At 40.6% G+C, this 20,261-nt stretch overlaps 1 protein-coding gene across 1 annotated transcript; it reads left to right on the top strand.

Moving 5' to 3' along the window:
- Nucleotides 1-15,259: 15,259 nt before the first annotated feature.
- GPR68 (G protein-coupled receptor 68) lies at nt 15,260-16,336 on the top strand (the record flags this gene model as incomplete). The annotated part of the gene is made up of 1 exon (XM_082000826.1): nt 15,260-16,336. One exon carries the CDS (start codon nt 15,260-15,262, stop codon nt 16,334-16,336), a length of 1,077 nt encoding a protein of 358 aa, XP_081856952.1.
- Between the last annotated feature and the right edge of the window lie 3,925 nt (nt 16,337-20,261).

Here is a 20,261-nt window from a genome sequence, read left to right on the forward strand (position 1 = left end):
GAATAGCTTTAATGTTTAGAAGAAACTAGCCAATAATTTTAAGTTAAAGGTATTAGTAATCATCAGCAGCTAAGAACGACATTTTAGTTTATTCTCTGAGGGATGCATCCACAATTCCTTTTTCTCCACTAGAAACCACTCTCTGAACTCTGTTAATCTACCAGGTAGTAAAAGGAGAACTTTTTACATGCTTCATCTGGAAGCTGTAGCTAATCTGTCTGAAAAAAGAAAAAAGACTAAATAATAGATTTAAAACACTCTGTTAGAAGGAGGTTGAGAAACAGGCTCACCTGAAAGTATATTCGGTTCCTCTCTATGGAGCCCTCTTGCCAGATACTGTTTCTGTGGCAACAAATTTGTTTCCAGCTGGGTTGTCTTGGAGTTTGATCTGGGGTTGCTTAGGCTCAGATCTGTCACCAGGCCAGAGGCGAATAGAAATGCAAAACGAATCTGGTCTACAGGTAATGGAGGAGGCATTCTGCTGCTGTTACTGTTGTTCTCCTGACATTCTCCACTCAAAAATTGCTATGGACAGCTATTGCTGCTAGGATGAGCTGAGTCTCTCATTTCTGAACATCGTTGCTTTATTCCTGAAGTTTTCAAGCTTCCTTTCTCTCACGCCATTTGCTATGGGTCCACAGTAAAGACACATGAGCTTTAAAGAGAGGTTAGATAGCTAAACAGAGGAAGGGGAGAAAAAAAATGAATGTATTACAAAAACAAATACAATCAAAGTATCAAACTTAAGTCACTTTAATGATACCTGAATAAAATGCTAAAATGAGCAACACCACTAGGGAAGAATGGAAATATTATTACAGAGATCTCTTGGCTTGGCTTTCTTGTAACTCAATATTTTCGTAACAATTAGAATTTGATCATTTTATAACTGGAAACATTTTGTCTTCCATCTGCCAAAGGAAGAAAGATAATTTTTACTCTGTGATGGATGTTTTAGTCTCTACATACATATCTAGTTAGAGGATGTATCTGTTTTATGCTTTGTGTTTAAAAAGTGATCAGACATAGCTTTCAAAATAAGAATTGCCTTTTAAAGTAGGAAGAGGCTTAAACTAAGATCTCTTGACTTATCCTGTCAGGACATTATTATCTGGAATTTGAACTTGTGTCCAAATTTCAGACATGGTCTTACACCTCCACCCCAGAGCAGGACCTGGATTTCTGAACAGCTCTCAAGTTTGCAATCCCATGTGTACTGTGACAGCGTTTCCATCTCCTGCCCAAGAGATCGTCAGAACTTCCCAATAATGAGTCTTTGATTCTCTCCCTTTTCCCTAGTCAGATGAACGTTGGGAAGCGTGAACGGGTTACAGTGAAGTTGTTGCTTTTGCTCTGAGTTGCTTCTCTGATAATATAGAAGGTTTTTTTCATTTCTGTAAGGTCATGGTTCTTCAACCATTTTTTTCAATTTTTGTGTTGAACCTCTTTTATCCAGCTTAATACCATTATTGTGGGCAGGTTGTTTCCCCCAATTTTATTTAAAAGAAGACTGGAGAAGGGTCAGTTGTTTTTCAAGCATGAGGGTGGCTGAGTTTGTGCCTCCAGGCAGGATGCTGGGATTTGTCACCCAGTAGAGAGGTGGCAAACCTGACGGGGCTCTGACACAGGGGAAGCGGGCAGTCACTGCTCATGCAGATACCAGTGTCATCCCAAGGTGGGATGGAGAGGTGCTAGAAAGAATATTTAGGCCCTCAGTCAGGACACTGAAGTACAGGAATTCAGCAGCACTGTGCTGAGGAAGGCATATGCACAGCAAATGCAAGACCAGACAGAGAGAGGCTGTTTCAAGGTATGACGAAGAAAATGGAGGAGGGAAGATGGGCTTCTATACATTGGGAAATGAGGGCACTCGGGAGTAAGGGAAGGCCAGACTTTGTTTAAATCTTAATGAAAGCAAGACACTAGCACTTAAAATCATGTGAGTACTAAAATAATTTTTTTAATTACAATTAAGGGAATTGAGGAAATGAAAATTCAGGAAATGAAAATGTAAGCAAGCCTGCAGATGCAGATGCCAGCACTTTGTTTAGAATGATTTATCCACTGGGGACTAGGTTGTTGGAGTCCTGTATCCTCAAGAAAAAAAAAAAAAAGAAAGGACCGAAGTTTTCAATAGTCATCTAGGGAGCAAGAGCAACAACGAGGGAAAGAGCACAGTGGAAAACCTTCTGCAAGGCACGCTGCTTCTACACAATTGTGAGAAATCTGAGAAATAACATTGGAGAACAAACCTTACATGCAAATATTCACTTAGATCTACAGGAAACTTGGTTAATCTCCAAAAGGGAAACTGCAAAAAAGGAGGAAGCTTAATTGAAGGCGGCAAAAAGGGATAGCTTAGAAGAGTTATGTCTCTACAGGCTAGATGGGGACTATTTGAAGACATGCACAAACACATGTGCACACACCCTGCCTCCAATGCTGGATCCAAGGAAGAAATACAGAACAGGGACAAAAAAGACTTAACCTAGCCTGAAAGGAAACAAGCACAGCTAAACAGCAGTGCGTGGAAGGGCAAATGGTGTGCTAGACTAGAAAGAATTGGATCTAGAACAGAAACGTATTTGAAACACACAATGGGGATCAGTGTAAACCAGAAACACAAACATAGTACAATGGCACAAAAGCATTATTCCAGTTTTAAATGGTGACAGTGCATGCAACTTTAGATGCTTCAGTTGAACAGGCTCCTATCCTATGACGAATTTCGTCTCTTTGATTAAAATAAATCCAAACTGAAGAAAAAGAATGAAGTCGAAGAAAAATAAGGGAAGGGAAAACTCTCAAATGCTGTAAACAGCTTTTCACTTTACCATGTCTTAAAACTTTTGGTGTACAAAATGAATCATATACTGAATCATATATGCAGAAAATAACATTTAAAAGAAAGATGACTTTATCGAATGTATCATTATCTGCTGATGCATGGAATAATGAAAATGTTAACATTCTCCTTGAACAGACGTGCTCAATCTCTTCAGACACGGCAGAGTTTCAGCCACATTTCAGTTAGACCTAGCAAGCAGAATTTTTCTCTCAGACAGCCTTTGCTATTTGTTAAATGTTATTAGTCAGACATCGATTATTGATGTCCCAAGCTACTGCTTGTCAGCAGCACCACAAAATCAGTTATATCCACTGAACTATCAGTAAAGGAAGAGAAAAAATTGTACAGGTGGATGTTTGGTTGCTTTCCAAACTACTTTTGGTTAATGAGATAGTTCCGTTTGGAGTGTGTGATGTGCTGATACTCAGGTTTAAATACACCTTGTTCTGTCTGGAGGCAGTGGCATTATAAAAGATGCAAGCAGAAAGAGAATTTAGTCCCTGCTTCGGTCTCCAACTTGATAGTTTTCAAACAAAAGTTTTCCCTTGGAACCAGTAAGTGATACTGGGGAGGCTCGACAGAAGGGACTGCCTTGCATGTTGTTGGCACCCCTTCTCCTTTCTGTGAGAGCATACGGGTACAGAGAGCAAGTGGTTCTCAATGCACACATGGGCTATGTCTGTAAGCACCGGGGCAAAGACACAGCCTGCCCGGCCTTGGTGCGTGCATGCTGACTGGTACGGGATGCCGGCAGTGTGCTATGGCCCATGTGCTGGAGATGGGTGGCCCATGCTCAGGCTGCTGAGAAATCTGTGGGGTGACTCCCACGGGGCCATGGCTCCCTTTGGGCAGTCGTTCTGTGAAGCAGGGGCTGTATGGCAGTGCCAGGGGTAGAAGGGCACGCTGGCAAACCAAGGCAGGCAAAAATCATTGAAATGCAATACAGATATGAACTAAACCTCAAGTCACTGATTTCTCTGCAAGACATCTGGCATTGCCTGTTGAAGCACGGTGCTGGTGTCAGAGCAGGCTGCAGCATCAAAAGTGGCAGAAATACAGATTTTGGGAAAATGAATCAGAAGAGTGATTTTCCCCAAGGCTGTAGATGGTAAAATGAATCAGAACTCATTTAGTACAGAAGGGTGAAGATCCTATTTCTCAATCCCAGGCTACAACACAGTTGTTCCAGTCCTTGTTCCTTCCTGATAATATCGCATGTTGATCATGTCTTGTGTGGCTTCTAATTAGTAAGACCTGAGTAATCTTGGCTTTTCTTGCATTGTTGTTTTAAATGAGGATCAGATTGAGGATTAGAAGTAGTTCTATTTTCCATGAGTGATCGTTACTTACTTGCCTGCTTCTTGTGTAATAGAGCCAGGACACTGCTTTGGCTTCTGCATCAAGGAGGGCTGTGGAGGATAGGAAAGTTGTGTTGGCTGAAGTTTTGGTTGAGGGGAAAGGAAGATTTGGTGTTGTTCTCTGAGGAATACAGAAATTTCTGTAGAAAGCGGTGTGATGTGTTTTCCTCCACCCACTATCCTGTAATCAAGCAAGTCATCCACGAATCCTCAGGGAGGCGTCCCCTGTGGGTAGGAGCTAGTCACAATAGCTCAGTGGAGAAGTACTTGGAGGGATCATGTCATCCACCTGGCTGATCTTTAGCGGCAGGAAAGAAGGGGCAGATGAGGGTCATTTTTAAGAGCTTTGAGGCAACTATGGCATGACTAATTCCCATTATGTGATTCACCTCCTGGATACCACTTGGACTGAAATTACACATTGTATGAACTTCTTATTGCCATAAATAGGGATTTTCCAAAGTGTAGTTTCTTTTCAGCACTTCCTTGTGCTCAGCCAGTTCTTCAGACCTTGCATTTGATTAAAAGATCCTGATACTAGCTAAAGAATAAGAAGTAGTCTGAGATATTGGACTAACTGTGCCTATTACCCTATCTGCCTTCCGTACCATTCATGTCAAGTTGTCTTTCCTGTGTACAGGCCCCATCTAAGATGTCCAAAGTAATAAAAACCTGAAATGAAATGGTACAGCAGCAGAACATGGATTTTTTGCATTAGTTTTAGTGCATGTGAAGTCATATAGATTTTACTTCGATATAGCTTTAATTTCTAGGAAAAAAGCTTTCAAAAAGAAAAAGATTTCATAAAGATAATTGGAAAATTATTATTTGTTTAAAAAAAAATTCCTTTGTGGAAATTATTTTACTTCATGCCAGATTTATACAATTTGTTTCCATGTTACTGCATATCACTTAGAGGGATGAGTTGTGCCACATCACCTGGCAAATAATAGTGGAGAACAGAATGGGAAGGTCCTGAGAGCTCCCCAAACATTTCTTTGCCTTCAAGGGGCATCAGCTGAACCATTCTCAAGTTGTTTGCCAAACTTTAAGGCCTTCTGTGATGACAACCCTACATCCCATGCACCATCTATCCCAGTGCTCCACTTGCCTTTGTTAGTGGAAAGTTTTTCATGGTGTTTAACCCAGCCTCTGTCATCTTTGCAACAATCTTTAACATGTTTGAAGGTTGTTGCTGTGTTTGCCCTCAATCTGGTCGTCTTTAGACTAAACAAGCCTGACTCAGTCTTTGGCTTTGCTAGACCTCTGACCTTTCCCCTACCCTTCTCTGCAGTCAGCGGATCTCAGAGGACGGACAGGTAGTACCTACAGCCTGCTGAGACTTCCCAGTATGATACGTGTGTGTGCGGGGGTGTTCTATAGAAGTTCAGTATGTGACCCCTGGAATCCCCGCATCCTTCCCAATGTTCTACTGTAAAATAGGATATGTTTTATTACCGACTTCTTGAATCATATGGAATACATATTATGTCATATACAGCAGTTTGCATATCAAGTAAGAAAGAAGCTGGTTACTCAGCGCTCTAATTAAAATGACAAATGTGAACCTAGGATGATAATCTCCTGGTTATTCAGGGCATTTTTTTCTGAAATATAGATATTTTCCAGGAATGTAAATTTTGTGTTTCAACAAGTTCTCCCAGTGACCTCTCCGAGCGTAGCCTACAGGGTGCTGTGTTATTACAAGTTACTGGTGTGGGGTACCATAGCTCTCTTATGGCCATTCAGAAGTGCTCAGCTGCTTCCTTTCTAGGTGGCTTCCTGCTTAATTGAGAATTTGTTTGTTTGATTTTTTGTTTGACTTATGAAGTGGATTGAATATAGAACATTTAGGTTTGTGATCCATATCGATTTAACTATTCCTTACAGAGCTTCATGATCTGTGGGCGAGGGCACTTGTAAGATTAAACTACGTTATCATGTCATTACTAGTGGGAAATGAGCATTGGAACTAGATTTAGAGGCCATGAAATTATTTTAATTAATTATGTGGCTAATATATGTGGGCTATCTTCATTAGCTTCTAGCTGCATTGCATTCATCAGCCCACACTGCTTATGTTAGGCTCCACAGGTCAAATGTCCGATCTAGTGCCTTCAACAAGCATCGAATTCACTATGAGGAAAAATAAAGATTCATGGTTCAAATATTTTAACGTGAACCTGCTACTCAAATCCACATGATCAGTTCCTGATGACAAATTTACAAGTTGACAGCATGAAATCCTCAACTACCCCACCACTGTGGGCCAGATGGCATCTGAAGTTTTAGCAATGAAATATTTAATGTAACTAGCTTGCTTCAGACTTCGGAGAAATTTGGTAAGCAGAAATAAAGAAGTTGGGACAAATTCCCAGGATATCAAAGTTTAAGCAAGTGGAGTGATTTACCCAATGCTGTGAATAATTGCATGTCTGTGTTAGGGAAAATTGGACATCGGTGACTAATCAGTCTTTTGTTTATGTGGGTTCTGAAAAAAATGTTGCTGGCTTCCTTCTTTGACAATAGGTTTATAAATGGAGTCATACAGTAATGACAAAAGTAAAGTTACAGAATACTTTTATGGTTTCCTCCCACTGAAACAGATACACAGAGTAATAATTATTGTACACAGAGGTTCATGTTAGATGGGTCCACTTGCAAGTTAACGAACACTGAATGGATCATGTATAGACCTAAATTAACTTTAGAAAGGAGTTTAGTTTAAGGAGGAATTGAGTTTTTGCCTTTTTCCAATTTATGTGGGATGGTTTCAGAGGTTTAAAAAGATACAATCTCTTTTTTACTGTATGCCTCTGGTAAGACTCTCTTGCAAACAGAAGGGCATATGCACAGTTTATTCTTCTAATGCAAAAAACCAGACAGAAAAAAAAAAAGGAAAGTAAGTATAGTGGAGAGGTAGACTTTCTGCTTTACAAACAACAAAATCAGCAGAAGACAGAAACAAAACTCCTTGCAACCAACTGCTCTTCACACAGAGGTTTGACAAAAACAAAATTTCTGTGCACTTTCTGTTGTAGTGACTTATTTATACTCTTAGGGATCATGTATCTGTCTTTAAAGCGGTATATGTTTAATTCCAGATTCACTGAGAATGGTTTAGAAATTGATCCAGGTAAAAATACATGGCATGGTTAGTAGAGAAATTAGTCCCATGCCCTTAAAAGATACATTGATGGTGCACATAAAATGAGTTGCACTAAAAGAAGGTGAGCATCAAGGTCAAGTACACTAGAGTCAGGAATTAGAAATCTTAAGGTCTTTAGTGCAACCTTATTTTTAGCCCACTTGCATATTTAAACCAGGCTATGATCTTTAATGAGTAGAATTGTTATTTCTACTGGACTTTTGTCTCAGTATGAGCCATGCCAACTCTGAGCTCAAAAAACCCAGTGCCCCGCTGAGATGCTTGAGACAAATCTGAGCACGGTTCCTGTAGAAACATAATGCACTAGACTGGAATTACCTTGGTTTTCTTCCTGCACCCTTTTGCTTTGATCTGCCGGGACAAGTATCACACTGCTGCAGCTTTGCTGTTTCTGATCCCTGAAGTAACAGTCAGTGCTATCTTGAGTATATCTCCATGGCTTTGCATTATGCCCCTAAGAGTAACTGTGTAATATGTTGCCTTATCCCAAGTGATGAACAAGGATAAAGTATCTTATTCGCTAGAATTGTTTCCACCTCTAATAAATGTGTCTATTGTCCATTTGTTTGTTTTATCTGCAGCAGTCATTGGTAGGACATTTGAGTGCTTCACAAGCACTGTCAGCTTACCTTCAGGAAACTCCTGTCTGTAAGGGAATATAATTTTGAATTTGCAAAGACAAAGAAATCGGCATTATGTAGTTTGGTTGCCCAAAATATTTGGACTTTTTCTAATTTGCTTATGTATCTCTTAGAGCACAAAATGTTCCAGGGGCTTCACCAGTGGCAAGTAGAGAGGCCACTTGACTTTGTGGTCTTTAAGTACTGCACCTCACTGCAATTCTTTTCTTCTCAGCAGTAATGGGGTGAACCTCAGTGTGTTGTTATCCATCCTGCTGCATAGCCAGATATTCCCCATTGCACACTGACAATCTGATTATTTTTTTCATTCCAAGCACAGTAATTTTGCATTTGCCCTCAATGGATTTTGTTTTGTTTTCAGACCAAGTTCATGTTAAATCCTGTTTGTGTTATATACTCCTTCCCAAGTTAGTATCATTTGCTGATTTAGTAAGTGCATTTTCTGTCTCATTCTGAACGGGACAGAAATTATGAATAGATGAAAATACTGACTAGCACCCTGAAAAGGGCAGATTATGGCATACTCAACTCAGTCCATCATTCCAGATCGATAGTGAACTACAGGTGGCTGCTTTCCGAGTGTGATTGTGTAACATATCTGGCAGTACATAATGCCTTTACAGTTTCCCAGGTATTGATGAGCATGTACATCGGGATGTATAAAAGGTCTTCATAAAATCAAGATGTATTACACTTGTTGCTTCCTGTTCAGCTGCATACCCTGTCAACCAAGGAAGTGAGATGCGCCTGACAGTACTGTTTCCTGTTGAATCGCGTGTCTCCTACTGCAGCAGCATCTCTAATGCAGCCTTCCAAGCTGTTTGACTGCGGTGCTGCTGCCCTTGCTGCCTGTGTCTTCCCTCACCCCATCCTCCCTGGCTTTCACCAGCCCTGAAATGCAGCTGCTGGTGCTATTCCCCCTCAAACCCTGCCCTTCCCCCTGTGCATCAATAGCCCTGGCGTGGGGGGGCTCTGTGTGAGAAAGGAATTGTTAGGGTATCATGGGAGCTGCAAGCTGCTGAGGAGGAGGCTGTCATGTCTGAAATCAGACTGAAGAGGCTACGAGGACACGGATGGCACTGAGCTGTGGCAGGTACTTTCTGGGAGCTGGGGTACTGACATGACTCAGATGATACCTGGGTGTGATGCTGTGCAGGATAGGACTGTCCATTGGCAGGGAAGGGGAGGCAATAGGTTCATGGATTAATCGGGGCAGATTAAACCAGCTACCACTACTGTCCAGACCAGCTACTGCTACTGTCGTTTATAATTTCCAACTCTCCTTTGCTTTCTGCCCACTGAAGCAGCAACATGATCTGCAGCCTGGCAAGTCTGCACCTTGCAGGGAAAACAGGGCCCATCCATACCTGCACTGGTTCTCCTGCAGAAAGCAGGGAAGACTGAGGCTGGAGCTTCTCCCATCTTTCTGAGGCAGGGTGTGAAGTAAGTGCAATTGCCAACCCCTGCCCAACTTCATCTTCTCCTGAAGTATGGCAGGACTCACTTGGGGTGAGCCTCCACAGCTGTGAGTCACTTCTGTAAATGCATGGATATGTATATTGATTGTCTGATGACTTGTTCTGGTTGAAGCTAGGCTGACCAGTGTATAATTCTCCAACTACTCTTTTTCACAAGGCACGTGTTATGTCTGGTTTACCCTAATCCACCATAATTTCTGAAGCATCATAAGCAATAGTTCACAAACTGTTTTAGCTAATTCCCTCAGAGTGCACATACACTTTCAAAATATCTGTTAGTCTTTGCTTATCTATTTCTTCTATGTCCCCATCCTACTGTTAAAAACAATTTTGTTAGATGCTGGTCACAATTTTGGTTCTAAAGTTTGGAATAAAAAACAACAGCAAATGATTCAGCTATGTTTAGATCTATAATTTGTGCTTGTGCAAATTATACCTTTTCCTTTATTTTTCTTCTGTGTTAATAGAAACGTCCTTCAATGCCTTTTATGGCTCTTTCTACTTGTGACCCTTTTAGAATCATAGAATGGTTTGAGTTGGAAGGGACCTTCAAAGGTCATCTAGTCCAACCCCCTTGCAGTGAGCAGGGACATCTTCAACTGGAGCAGGTTGCTTAGAGCCCCGTCCAACCTGACCTTGAATGCTTCTAGGGATGGGGCATCTACCACCTCTCTGGGCAACCTGTGCCAGTGTTTCTCCACCCTCATTCTGAAAAATTTCTTCCTTAGGTCTATTTGAAATCTGCCCTCTTTTAGTTTAAAACCATTACCCCTTGTCCTATCGCAACAAACCCTGCTAAAAAGTCTGTCCCCATCTTTCTCAGAAGCCCCCTTGAAGTACTGGAAGGCTGCAATAAGGTCTCCCCGGAGCCTTCTCTTCTCCAGGCTGAACAACCCCAACTCTCTCAGCCTGTCCTCATAGGAAAGGTGTTCCATCCCTCTGAGCATTTTGGTGGTCCTCCTCTGGACTCACTCCAACAGGTCTGTCTTTTACATCATAATTCTTCCAGTTGAATCTAAACATCATTGTTCCATTTCCTCATACTCAGTCACACACCCTGATTTCCACTTTCTTCTACTTTTTTTTTTTCCTTCCAAACTTGCTCTAAGTATATTAGCCAGTTTCTGCCCATTTTATATTGTTCAACCCGTCCCTAGTCTCTTCTGCTGGTCATTGCTTCCCAGCCTCTTTCTTTACCTGACCTTATTCTTCCAGTATTTGTAAACCAGGATCAAACGAAACTGACAAACTCCCAAGTGCTGAGGAACGCTTAGTACGTGAATTTAAGGGCTGGTGTTTGTGTAGGTAATGATCTGAACCAAATCCTAAACTGAAACAACCTCAGGTTTCTGGTTCCAACACAGCGCCGTTCAAGTCCTACTGTGACAGCCAAGTGACTCAGGCCTGTCTGCAGTGTGTGACAGGTGCAGGGACAGATTAAACAGCGAGAGCGCTACTGTCACATAAAGGCACACGGCCACATTACGCTCCCTGTTCATGGAAACGAATGCTTTGCAGATGAGACAAGCTGTGTGCACAACTTTTGCAAATTCCTACAAGGAAGTCCTTTGGCGTAGTCCCATTTGTCTCTGCTAAAAATATGTAGGTCTAATTGCAGGCAGATTTGCTTACAAGAAAAATTGTAGCAATGTTCACTGAAACTGAAAAAACCCACCCAAAATCCATGCTAGTACTTGGTCTGAGCTGAAGAGGCTCTTTCTGTAAGTGGTTCTGAGCTATTCCCTGTGCCGTCGCCAGCAGACAGCACATAACACGTGAGCTGCTCCATGGTTCATGGCACAGGGAAGAGTCATGTTTTTGTCAACAGTTAAGGCACGAAGGAGTTGGGAAAGAAAAGAACCTGTTGCTGAACTGTTCACTGAGTAATGAAAGTTGGCTTGTTTAAACCAAGAAAAAGTGAGGCTCTCTTAAGCCCAGGGATCCTTGGCTTGATTTTAAATCCAGCAACAAGAGAATTGTTTGGCGCTCATGTAGCAAGAGTCTTCTAATTTGTTTCTAAGACTTGGGCTTAGATGGGTATCATCTAAAGTTGTGGGCATACATGAGAGAGAAATATTGCCCGGTCATCTCTGCAGACCCATGATACTGAAGATGTTACATAAGCTATGCTCTAAAAAATCACACAGCTGCACTATTTCCATCTTAAAGCTGTCAAAAAGGAATGCCTGCATGTTCCCGTTCATAGCTGCTTTCAGCTTTATGATTATCTGCACCCCAGATGTTTTTCGTACAGCAACTTTTTTCATTTTTCTCCTGCCCCTATCCCGACAAGGTCAGTAAGCAATGGGAGAGCTATTTGTCTTTTCTCTCCCATACCGTGCATCGTCTTTCCTTCGGTTTCCACTTTTCCAGAGAGCTTGTAAGGTATTGTGTATTATGTTCTTAATAACAGGGTGAGGTCTTCCGCACCCATTTGTTTAACACCACCATTGCAGTACTTTGATACCAGGTTTGTTGAAAAATCACACTGTTTCACCCCCTGGCCGGTGCAGAGCTATGTTTAGTATACTTGGTACTGGTGGAACAGTGAACTACCTTGATACTTCCAATTTGGCTACCGAGCCTGTCGCTAGCCAGGCTCGAAGGCTCAGAGGGTGCAAAGGTGTCCCAGAGCCCACACGCTGAAGAGGCTGAAATGAGGATTTCCTGGCTCACTGCTGCCGCTGACCAGAAGAGCAGTATGAGACAGCTTTTGCACAAGCAAGAATCTGGACTTTTGTTTTCCACCCCCATCTTTGAAACTGGGGAGGGTTTGTCAGCACAAGGCAAAGAGATTCATAACAGCCAGCCTTCTCTTCCTGCCCCCTGAAACAGCCCACTCCAGCACTTCCTCCAGGAGCAGGGAATATTGCTGTAATCCTAAGTGTAGATTATATTAGCATAATGTCATATCAATAACACTTTTGCTGTCTCCTTCACGTTCTGCAGTCTGGCAAGATTTTTAAGCTAAACAGAGATTATTTTCGCAATCATCTTCTCTGTGACATAAACATAATTTAATAAAAACATTTTGAGTTTTTAGAGGAAAGAAACATTTTCAAAAAACAGTGCAATTTTAGAGTACATCTGCTTTTTCTCATACTGTGATCCATATTGACTCACCAGGTAACACTGAACAAAACTCAGCACTGGTGAACTATGCAGACATATAAAGACACTTTTGACTCTTCAAAGCTGCCAACAACTTCTGAATTACTATTTGGCCTCATCAACAGGAGCCGGACACTGACTGGACACTTTTAGTTGGTAGATTAGATGATAGATGCCAGATTTTTAGGCACTTTAGACTTTAACTAGGTGTACCAATCATCCTGTGCAGGCAAACTCTTACATGTAGACGTCAACAAATTATTATACAGAAAGGAAATGGTATCAAATACAAACTCAAACACAATTGTACTTGGCCTGGACCTCTGGATTGGAAAAAGTGGGGTGGGTTAAATAGGTTATCAAACCTGCCTTGGCAAAGGTTCTGTGCACTGTGCTTGTGGGAATGGAGCCAGGTCTCCTGCAGACAGAAGAGCTGTAGCGATGGTTATGAAGCCATTGAGAAACTGGATAGTGTTACAGGAGAGAGAATGGCCCTGAAGTAACAGTTCTTTGGAAATTTTACATAACTTTAGTGATTAATTTCTGTTGTACACATCTGTGCTACTAACATTATCATCATTATTCCATGGGAAGGTTATGGCAATCTCTTGGAGAAAACTTCAAACTGAACCATAGGTATCTGTGACTGGGTCCCTTAAGCAGCATTTCTCCTGCTGTGCTTGATTTATCCTTTATTGTGCCACCCACAGCGAAGGGGGTGAGTCGCTTAACCCCCAAAGGAGCTGCATGAGAGAAGGAAAGCAGAGCTTGCGCTGTGCTAGACTTGACCAGTCTTTCACACAAGTTGCATTGGAAAATGACGTTAGAAGTTTTGAGAGAGATGAGCTTATGTTGGCCTGTTGTATCATGACTGAAGGTATCTGAGATCCCCAAGAATACTTCCACCAAAACTGGGACTGATGTTCTGTCTGTTGGTAAGAAGAAGAGGAAGAACAAAGGAATGAAAACCACATTCTAATTCTTAAATATTTACATGTGTCCTTCCATTTGCTGTGATTTTTGTGGGAGTGTGCTACACTGGTTGAAGCTAAACACTGAAAGTCTTTGCAGATTTGGTCACTTATTTCAGCCAGGGAATTCCTTTCTGTTGCAAAAGAAGTTATTTTCTTTTAAATTCCTACAGGAGTAAAGCTCATCACTCTTTAAAAACAACCCATTTATTTAAAAAGAAATGTTTGACAGTAACATCCTCAAATGCTGCAGCTGACAGTAATTTTACTGTAGCGTGGTCATGCTTTCATAAGGGTTGCCCTGGGAAAAATTGTATGTTCCTAGACAGAACAGAAGATGATGACAAAAATACAAATTAGGATAGTAAACAGGAAAAAGCAACAAGGCCTTATCTTTCTCCCTGGATAGTTCTGTCTCCTTTTGAATCTGTATTAACTGAAGCTGTAGGAAGAATACACAAAAGTATACACTACAACCGTGCATTTTCTGGGAAGAGATTGAAAGAAATACAGTCTCGCTGTTCTGCATCATCAGGAAAAACAGATATCCCCTTCAGTCTGGGCACAGTTTGCCCCATGGTTTTGCAGTCCTGAGCACCTGTGCTAATGTGAATATATCATATGAAGTGATACAATGCTGAATGTGATAATTCATTTAGTCTAGGTTTTAATCATTATGAGTTGGCTCAAGGCTGAATGCTTGTCCTAGTTGAACTGAGTGCTAACCCGTTGTCAGAAGTTATTTTTACAAGTGGTTTAAATAGTAATAGTATAGTATAGGAATGGTTTGTATGTTTTGTATGTGCTTGGATTACAGAAGATTCTTCAGGTGAAAATAATTACATTCATATTCAATGAAGACAAAAAGGAAAGATACAAATGCACAGACAGTAAGAGTAAATGAGTGGTTTTTTGAGAGTTGATGGCAAGTAAGGAATCTGTAGTAGCGTATCCTGTAGGACTGAGACCATGGGGACACATTGTATGAGATTTTTACAGTGTCCTTCTGACAGAGAAAGACAGCTTGCTTTCAGGACTGTGTTTACAAGTAACTGTAAGAGAGACTGCTAAAATTCAATTTTTTTTCATCCTGATGGGTCGAACTGTATATTCCATGGTATCTTGTATCTAAATGGAAATTAAAAATCAACTGTTTTGTGCACTCTGCGTCCTCTGAGAAAGTCTGAGTGGACTGCTGGTTTGCCAGAGACATTTTTTCCATTGTGGACAAACCGGATTACTGTTTTTGTGCCTCATCTGCAAAACAGAGATGATATTTCTTCACCTTTTAGATACTTGCAAAGCTAAAGCGACAAATGTTTGTAATTTGCTTTGGGATTCTTGGATACAAAATTTTCTGGTACTTTTCTGGTAAGTACTAGGACTTACTCATATGAATTATGATTTCCCAGGCAGGCTTTATCATCTATCAAAGACTATAAGAAAATTTAGGGCTAGGAAAAGGCAGCTTACTGAAAAATGTATTATATATTTGACAGTCGTATCTGTTCTGAAGATTTTCATGTGTTTTACCTTCAGGTTACTAACATCCTGCCGCAAGTCATCACTTCAGCCTAAAGGTTTGTGGAAGAAATAAGCAATACATGAAACTGGATGAAATTAAATTTTACATCTATTTGTCTGGGACCCTGATGACTGATATACGGGGAGAGGTAGAAGAAGATGGTGAATTTCACAGAGAATGCAACTGAAAAGTGCACTATTAATCATGATATACACCAGACATTATCCCCCGTAGTATACATATTTGTATTTATATTAGGCTTGCCAGCTAACTGCCTGTCACTGTACTATGGGTATTTACAGATCAAGGCTAAAAATGAATTGGGTATCTACCTTTGCAATTTGACTGTAGCAGACCTGCTCTACATATTTTCTTTGCCTTTTTGGCTTCAGTATGTTTTACAGCATGACAATTGGACCTACGATGAGCTGCTGTGCAAAATTTGTGGCATCCTCTTGTATGAGAATATCTATATCAGTGTGGGCTTCCTCTGCTGCATCTCCATTGACCGCTATCTCGCAGTAGTGCACCCTTTTCGGTTTCAACAGTTTCGGACAATGAAGGCAGCTGCGATTGTGAGCATCGTTATCTGGACCAAAGAAATAATGACATGCTGCTTTGTCTTTACGCACGGGGAGATCAGTATGGATGCCGAGAGCCATGTGGTGTGCTTCGAGCATTACCCCATCAAAGAATGGGAACACAATGTCAATTACTACCGCTTCTCTGCTGGCTTCCTTTTCCCCTTCTTTCTGCTGGCCTTCTCCTACTGTGGGATTTTACGAGTTGTCCACAAGAGTCATGGCACTCAAAAGAAGAAGAAAATCCAAATTAAACGACTGGTTTCAAGCACTGTTTTCATTTTTTTAGTTTGCTTTGGACCATACCACATCCTACTTGTAGTTCGCAGCTTGTTGGAGAACAACTGCTCATTTGCTGAGAAAATATTTAATATTTACCACGTTTCTCTCCTGTTGACTACTTTTAACTGTGTTGCTGATCCAGTATTGTATTGTTTTTCCAGTGAAAGCACTTACCAGAACTTTGCCAAGATGCGAGACTCTTGTTTAATGTGTTTAGGGTGTCTGAGGACTGAGATGAAGGAATCCTATCCACTGAACCCCCCAGAAACTCCCAACAGGCCACAACATGAGCAACAGCCAGGGTTATTACAAACATCCCATGATGGCACTGGAATGAAGGACTGCTCCACAACTAACATGGGCAGCCTATAGCATTCATCAGTAAAGGACATTAATCTAAAATCTGCAGAGAGAGAGATATATATAAAATATGCAGTTTGTGTATCCATCCAATTTATCCATGTATTAAAACAGTGTTACCTCCCCAAGGCTTATTAGTATTGCAGTACAGTGAAGTTGTTTCTGGAGGTGCTTGGACCTTTGCAATAGTGAGGAAAGCACATGCTAAGTCAATTCAGTTACAATCGCGTCTGTTGTCACTGTTGTACCACTGAAAACCTGTTGTCAGGTTGATGACTGCATTGACTGAAATAAGCTAGTATGCATGGTGTGTGGTTCAGTTGAATTCATCTTTAATGGCTTTCTGTTTGCTCCTGTAGCATCTAGAGAAAATAATTCTCTACAAGCTGTCATCATCTGTTGAAAAGGTTGGAGACAGAGCAAATTAAATGTCACCGTATGTACTTTTTAAAAGAAAAAAAATTGCATTTTTGTAACATTCCTGTAACTCTCTGAAAAAACTTCCCTTCAGCCAGTTTCAAGGCCTGCAGAGACCATGCCAGAACCAACCTCCTAAAACAACCCCTCCAATAATGTGAGATGTTCTGGGAAAACATGCACAAGGAACTCAGCATCTGCTGAGGCCTTCAGTCTGTTGATTGACTGTTGAAGCTCAGACTGTTGAACCTCATCATAAGGCTCCTATTGACTTCAGAGGTATGAGATCTCTTGGCTCCGATGTGGATAAATAATTTGGTTTGTTGACTTGGAAAAGAACAGGAGGTTGGTAGTACGTGAGGTGCTTTGAACCCATGCGCTTCTCTGAGTCACTGTGTTCAAAGACAAATTTAGTTACATCTGAATTCTACTAAACTTTGCCAAGGTTTGGATTGCGTCCTTTGAAATTTATGTGTCTTGTGCAGCATAGACCATGCAGGCAATTAAATAACAATGCATTTGTCAGGGAAACTGTTAAATGGATTCTGTTTAAACTCTATTTTCTCCCACAGATTCTCTCTCCTACTGTAGCTTAGGGTTTGGTCCTTGTTCAGTATATACAATATCAGAAATATGATGTATGAATGATCTGTGTTTCCTGGTTTAGAAACAAAATACAGGAATAAGTGGAGATAATGGCAGTTAAAGACATGGGAGTTGTGCTTTATACTGTTGTTTCTACCATTATTTCCTCTCTATTTTTTCTTCTTCTTTATTGTACTACTGAATCCTGTATAATTTTTCTTTGTGATCTGCTCATCATACCTTCTTGTAGCTGTAACAGTTACACCATGAATATTGCCTTGTCCTTTCACTTCTATGGTTTCAAACCTTTCTTGAAACACCTCTCTCTCTGCAACATGGAGCTGATAACTTGCAGTAGTATAATCAGTTTTGATTCTCTTCTTTAAATGTCAAAAGATTCTCTAGACAGATGGTCTACTCCTGGTATCTGAAGTATGTCATTGTAACACAACCTTGCTTGTCAGCAGTTTTTAAAAGGCAATATACTCTAACAGTGTTCTGGAAACCACCGTGAGAATGCAATAGTAGAAATAATTAGGGGATGTGTTTAATAAAGAACGTTTTTATTATTTTCTTCCTATATTTGTTCACTCTGTGTTCAAAATGCCTATCTTATGGCTTTGGCCCACAGATTCTATCTGTGAGACAACAGATCCTCTCCTCCCTCTTCCTGCAGAAAGGATTCATGTCCCCACTCCCAGAAGGGGATTAGGCTTGCTTGGGTTAACATTTGGTTTGTTTAATTATTTCACATTTCTTTATACTTAGACCACTCACCAAACTGGATTAATTGCCTTATACATGCATTTTTTTCTTCTGACTATTAGTGCTATTTAATTTTGCTTTCTCCTAATCTTTCCTCTAATCTCCTGTCTGTTATCAATGGGGTCATAAAAAAAAAAAAACCAAAAAAAACGGGGACTCCCGACTGCCATAATGTCAAGCTTGTGTGTTGTTAAGCACTGAGCCAACTACTTGGACTCCCACGACGTGGCAAAGGTGCAAGACACACATGTGGCATGTTCTAGGATGAAGTATTTGTTGTCCTGTTTATGCTTTACTTCTCTACAGTTACCCATGTTGTTTAAATTAGACAGCTGGAAGGTAGAGCATGCCATATTACATCGAATCGTCATCTGAGGGATTAAAGCTTATTTGAGTTGGTACTTTGATGTGGTCGGCTTTTGGTCAGCTGCTGCAGTTTAAAATCAGATGGAAGCTTATGTAACAGAGTCCAGCATTCTGCTACAGTTCTCGACATTTAACCTGCTAACCCATAAGAGAAGGGGGGTGTCCTTTTTTTTTTTTTTTCCCCTGAATTCAATATTGTATTAATTCTTTCTATATTGTAGCTGTTAGGCTTAGGCTGCAGAACTGTAACCAATATGGCAGGAAGGTAACTCTCAGCTTTTCTCTCCATCTCAGCCAGAACATAGTCAGTCAAGGGTCTACTACGGTTGCTGGAGATATGCTACACATTGCTACTGGATTAAATGCAGCACTTGGGACTGCACAGGAGAAGGGATTTTAAAAACATACATTAGAGAAAAAGACAAATTATTACATTTTAGATTTCTTAATGAAATCTGACTGCTAAAACTGTTATTTTGGGGAAAAAAGAGCAAAAGTTTACAAAGTGAAGGTTTTTTGAGAAAAGTTAGTGTTTGGAAAGAATAATATATATTGCACCCATTAGTGTAATATGTCAGTAAGCTACTGAGCATGTAGCACACAGAGAAGGAAATCAGCTGCCTCCTTTCTCAAACAGACATTTTTAAATTATGCCAATTTTGTTGTGTGGGTTCTGTGCAGCAGTGAACATATGCCATCCTGCGGGGCTTTGGCAAAAAGCTCAAGCATTCGTATGAAATATTTTACTTCAGTTACAGTTTGGAGAATTTGGAGACTTCTAAAGGAGCTATTTTCTAATTGTGAAACTTCAAAGACAGTTTCACTGCAATATCCTCCATGAAGGCTTCAAATAAAATGAATCTTTAAAAATGACTGATCCATAAAATAAACATTGGGAGCTTTGGTGAGTCTATCACCAAGTCTGGCATTAAGATTTCTTTCTCTTACATGAGGTGTTCAATTCTTTTCAATCTTTAAAGGCTGTGTATCCTCAAGGACTTCAGAAGACTAATGTTCTAAGTATGCTGGTGTTTGTGGTATGAACTGATTTTTCTCATTCTCTAAAAGTTATGTGTTTGTCTTTCTTACATAAGAGAATGAAAATAAAACTCACCTGCCAGAAAGAAAAGTAGAAGCAAGGTGTTGCTGGCTGCTAGAAGTCCACTGTCATTTGGAAAAAGCAGTGGCTAAACAGAATTGCCATTCTCATCCTGTTAAAGCGCAATGGTTTGATACTTGCCTTTTGTACCATTGTAAATCATTTTATGACAGCTAAAACATCAGTGCCCGAGAGGTGCCCTGTCAAATATCCCCTGTTCTCTCTGATGCGAGGGCGGACAACTAGCAGAACTTCAGCAGTGACACTCAGCTGAGTTAAAGTAAAATCACAGCTTTAGATGACGAAAGTCAGGCCCTTGTCAGTACATTTGTCATGTACTGGTTCGGCGTCTCAGTACTGGTACTTGTCTCAGTACATTTGTCATCTACTGGTTTGGTGTTAGGAGACCTTTGAGATATCATTTAATTTTGCTTCACTTCGTCTCATCAGGAGCTGAATTTCTGTAACTGGAATTCATCTAAATGTTCATTTACATAGTTTTATTTCACGCTGAATGCAAATGGTTTTTAATTTCCAAGCATGCTTTGCTTTCTAAGCATTACTTTTTAATCTGTACTTAATTCATTTATTCTTAACAACAGCATACCCTGAAAAGTCTACAACCTTTCTGTATCACCCAGAAAGGGACAAAATATATAAATGGTAAACTACTAATACAGAGGCGGCAAATGGTGTAGCCTACCC

This window comes from Phaethon aethereus (genome assembly GCF_964289735.1).
Source record: "Phaethon aethereus genome assembly, chromosome: 5".
Classification (NCBI taxonomy): Eukaryota; Metazoa; Chordata; class Aves; order Phaethontiformes; family Phaethontidae; genus Phaethon; species Phaethon aethereus.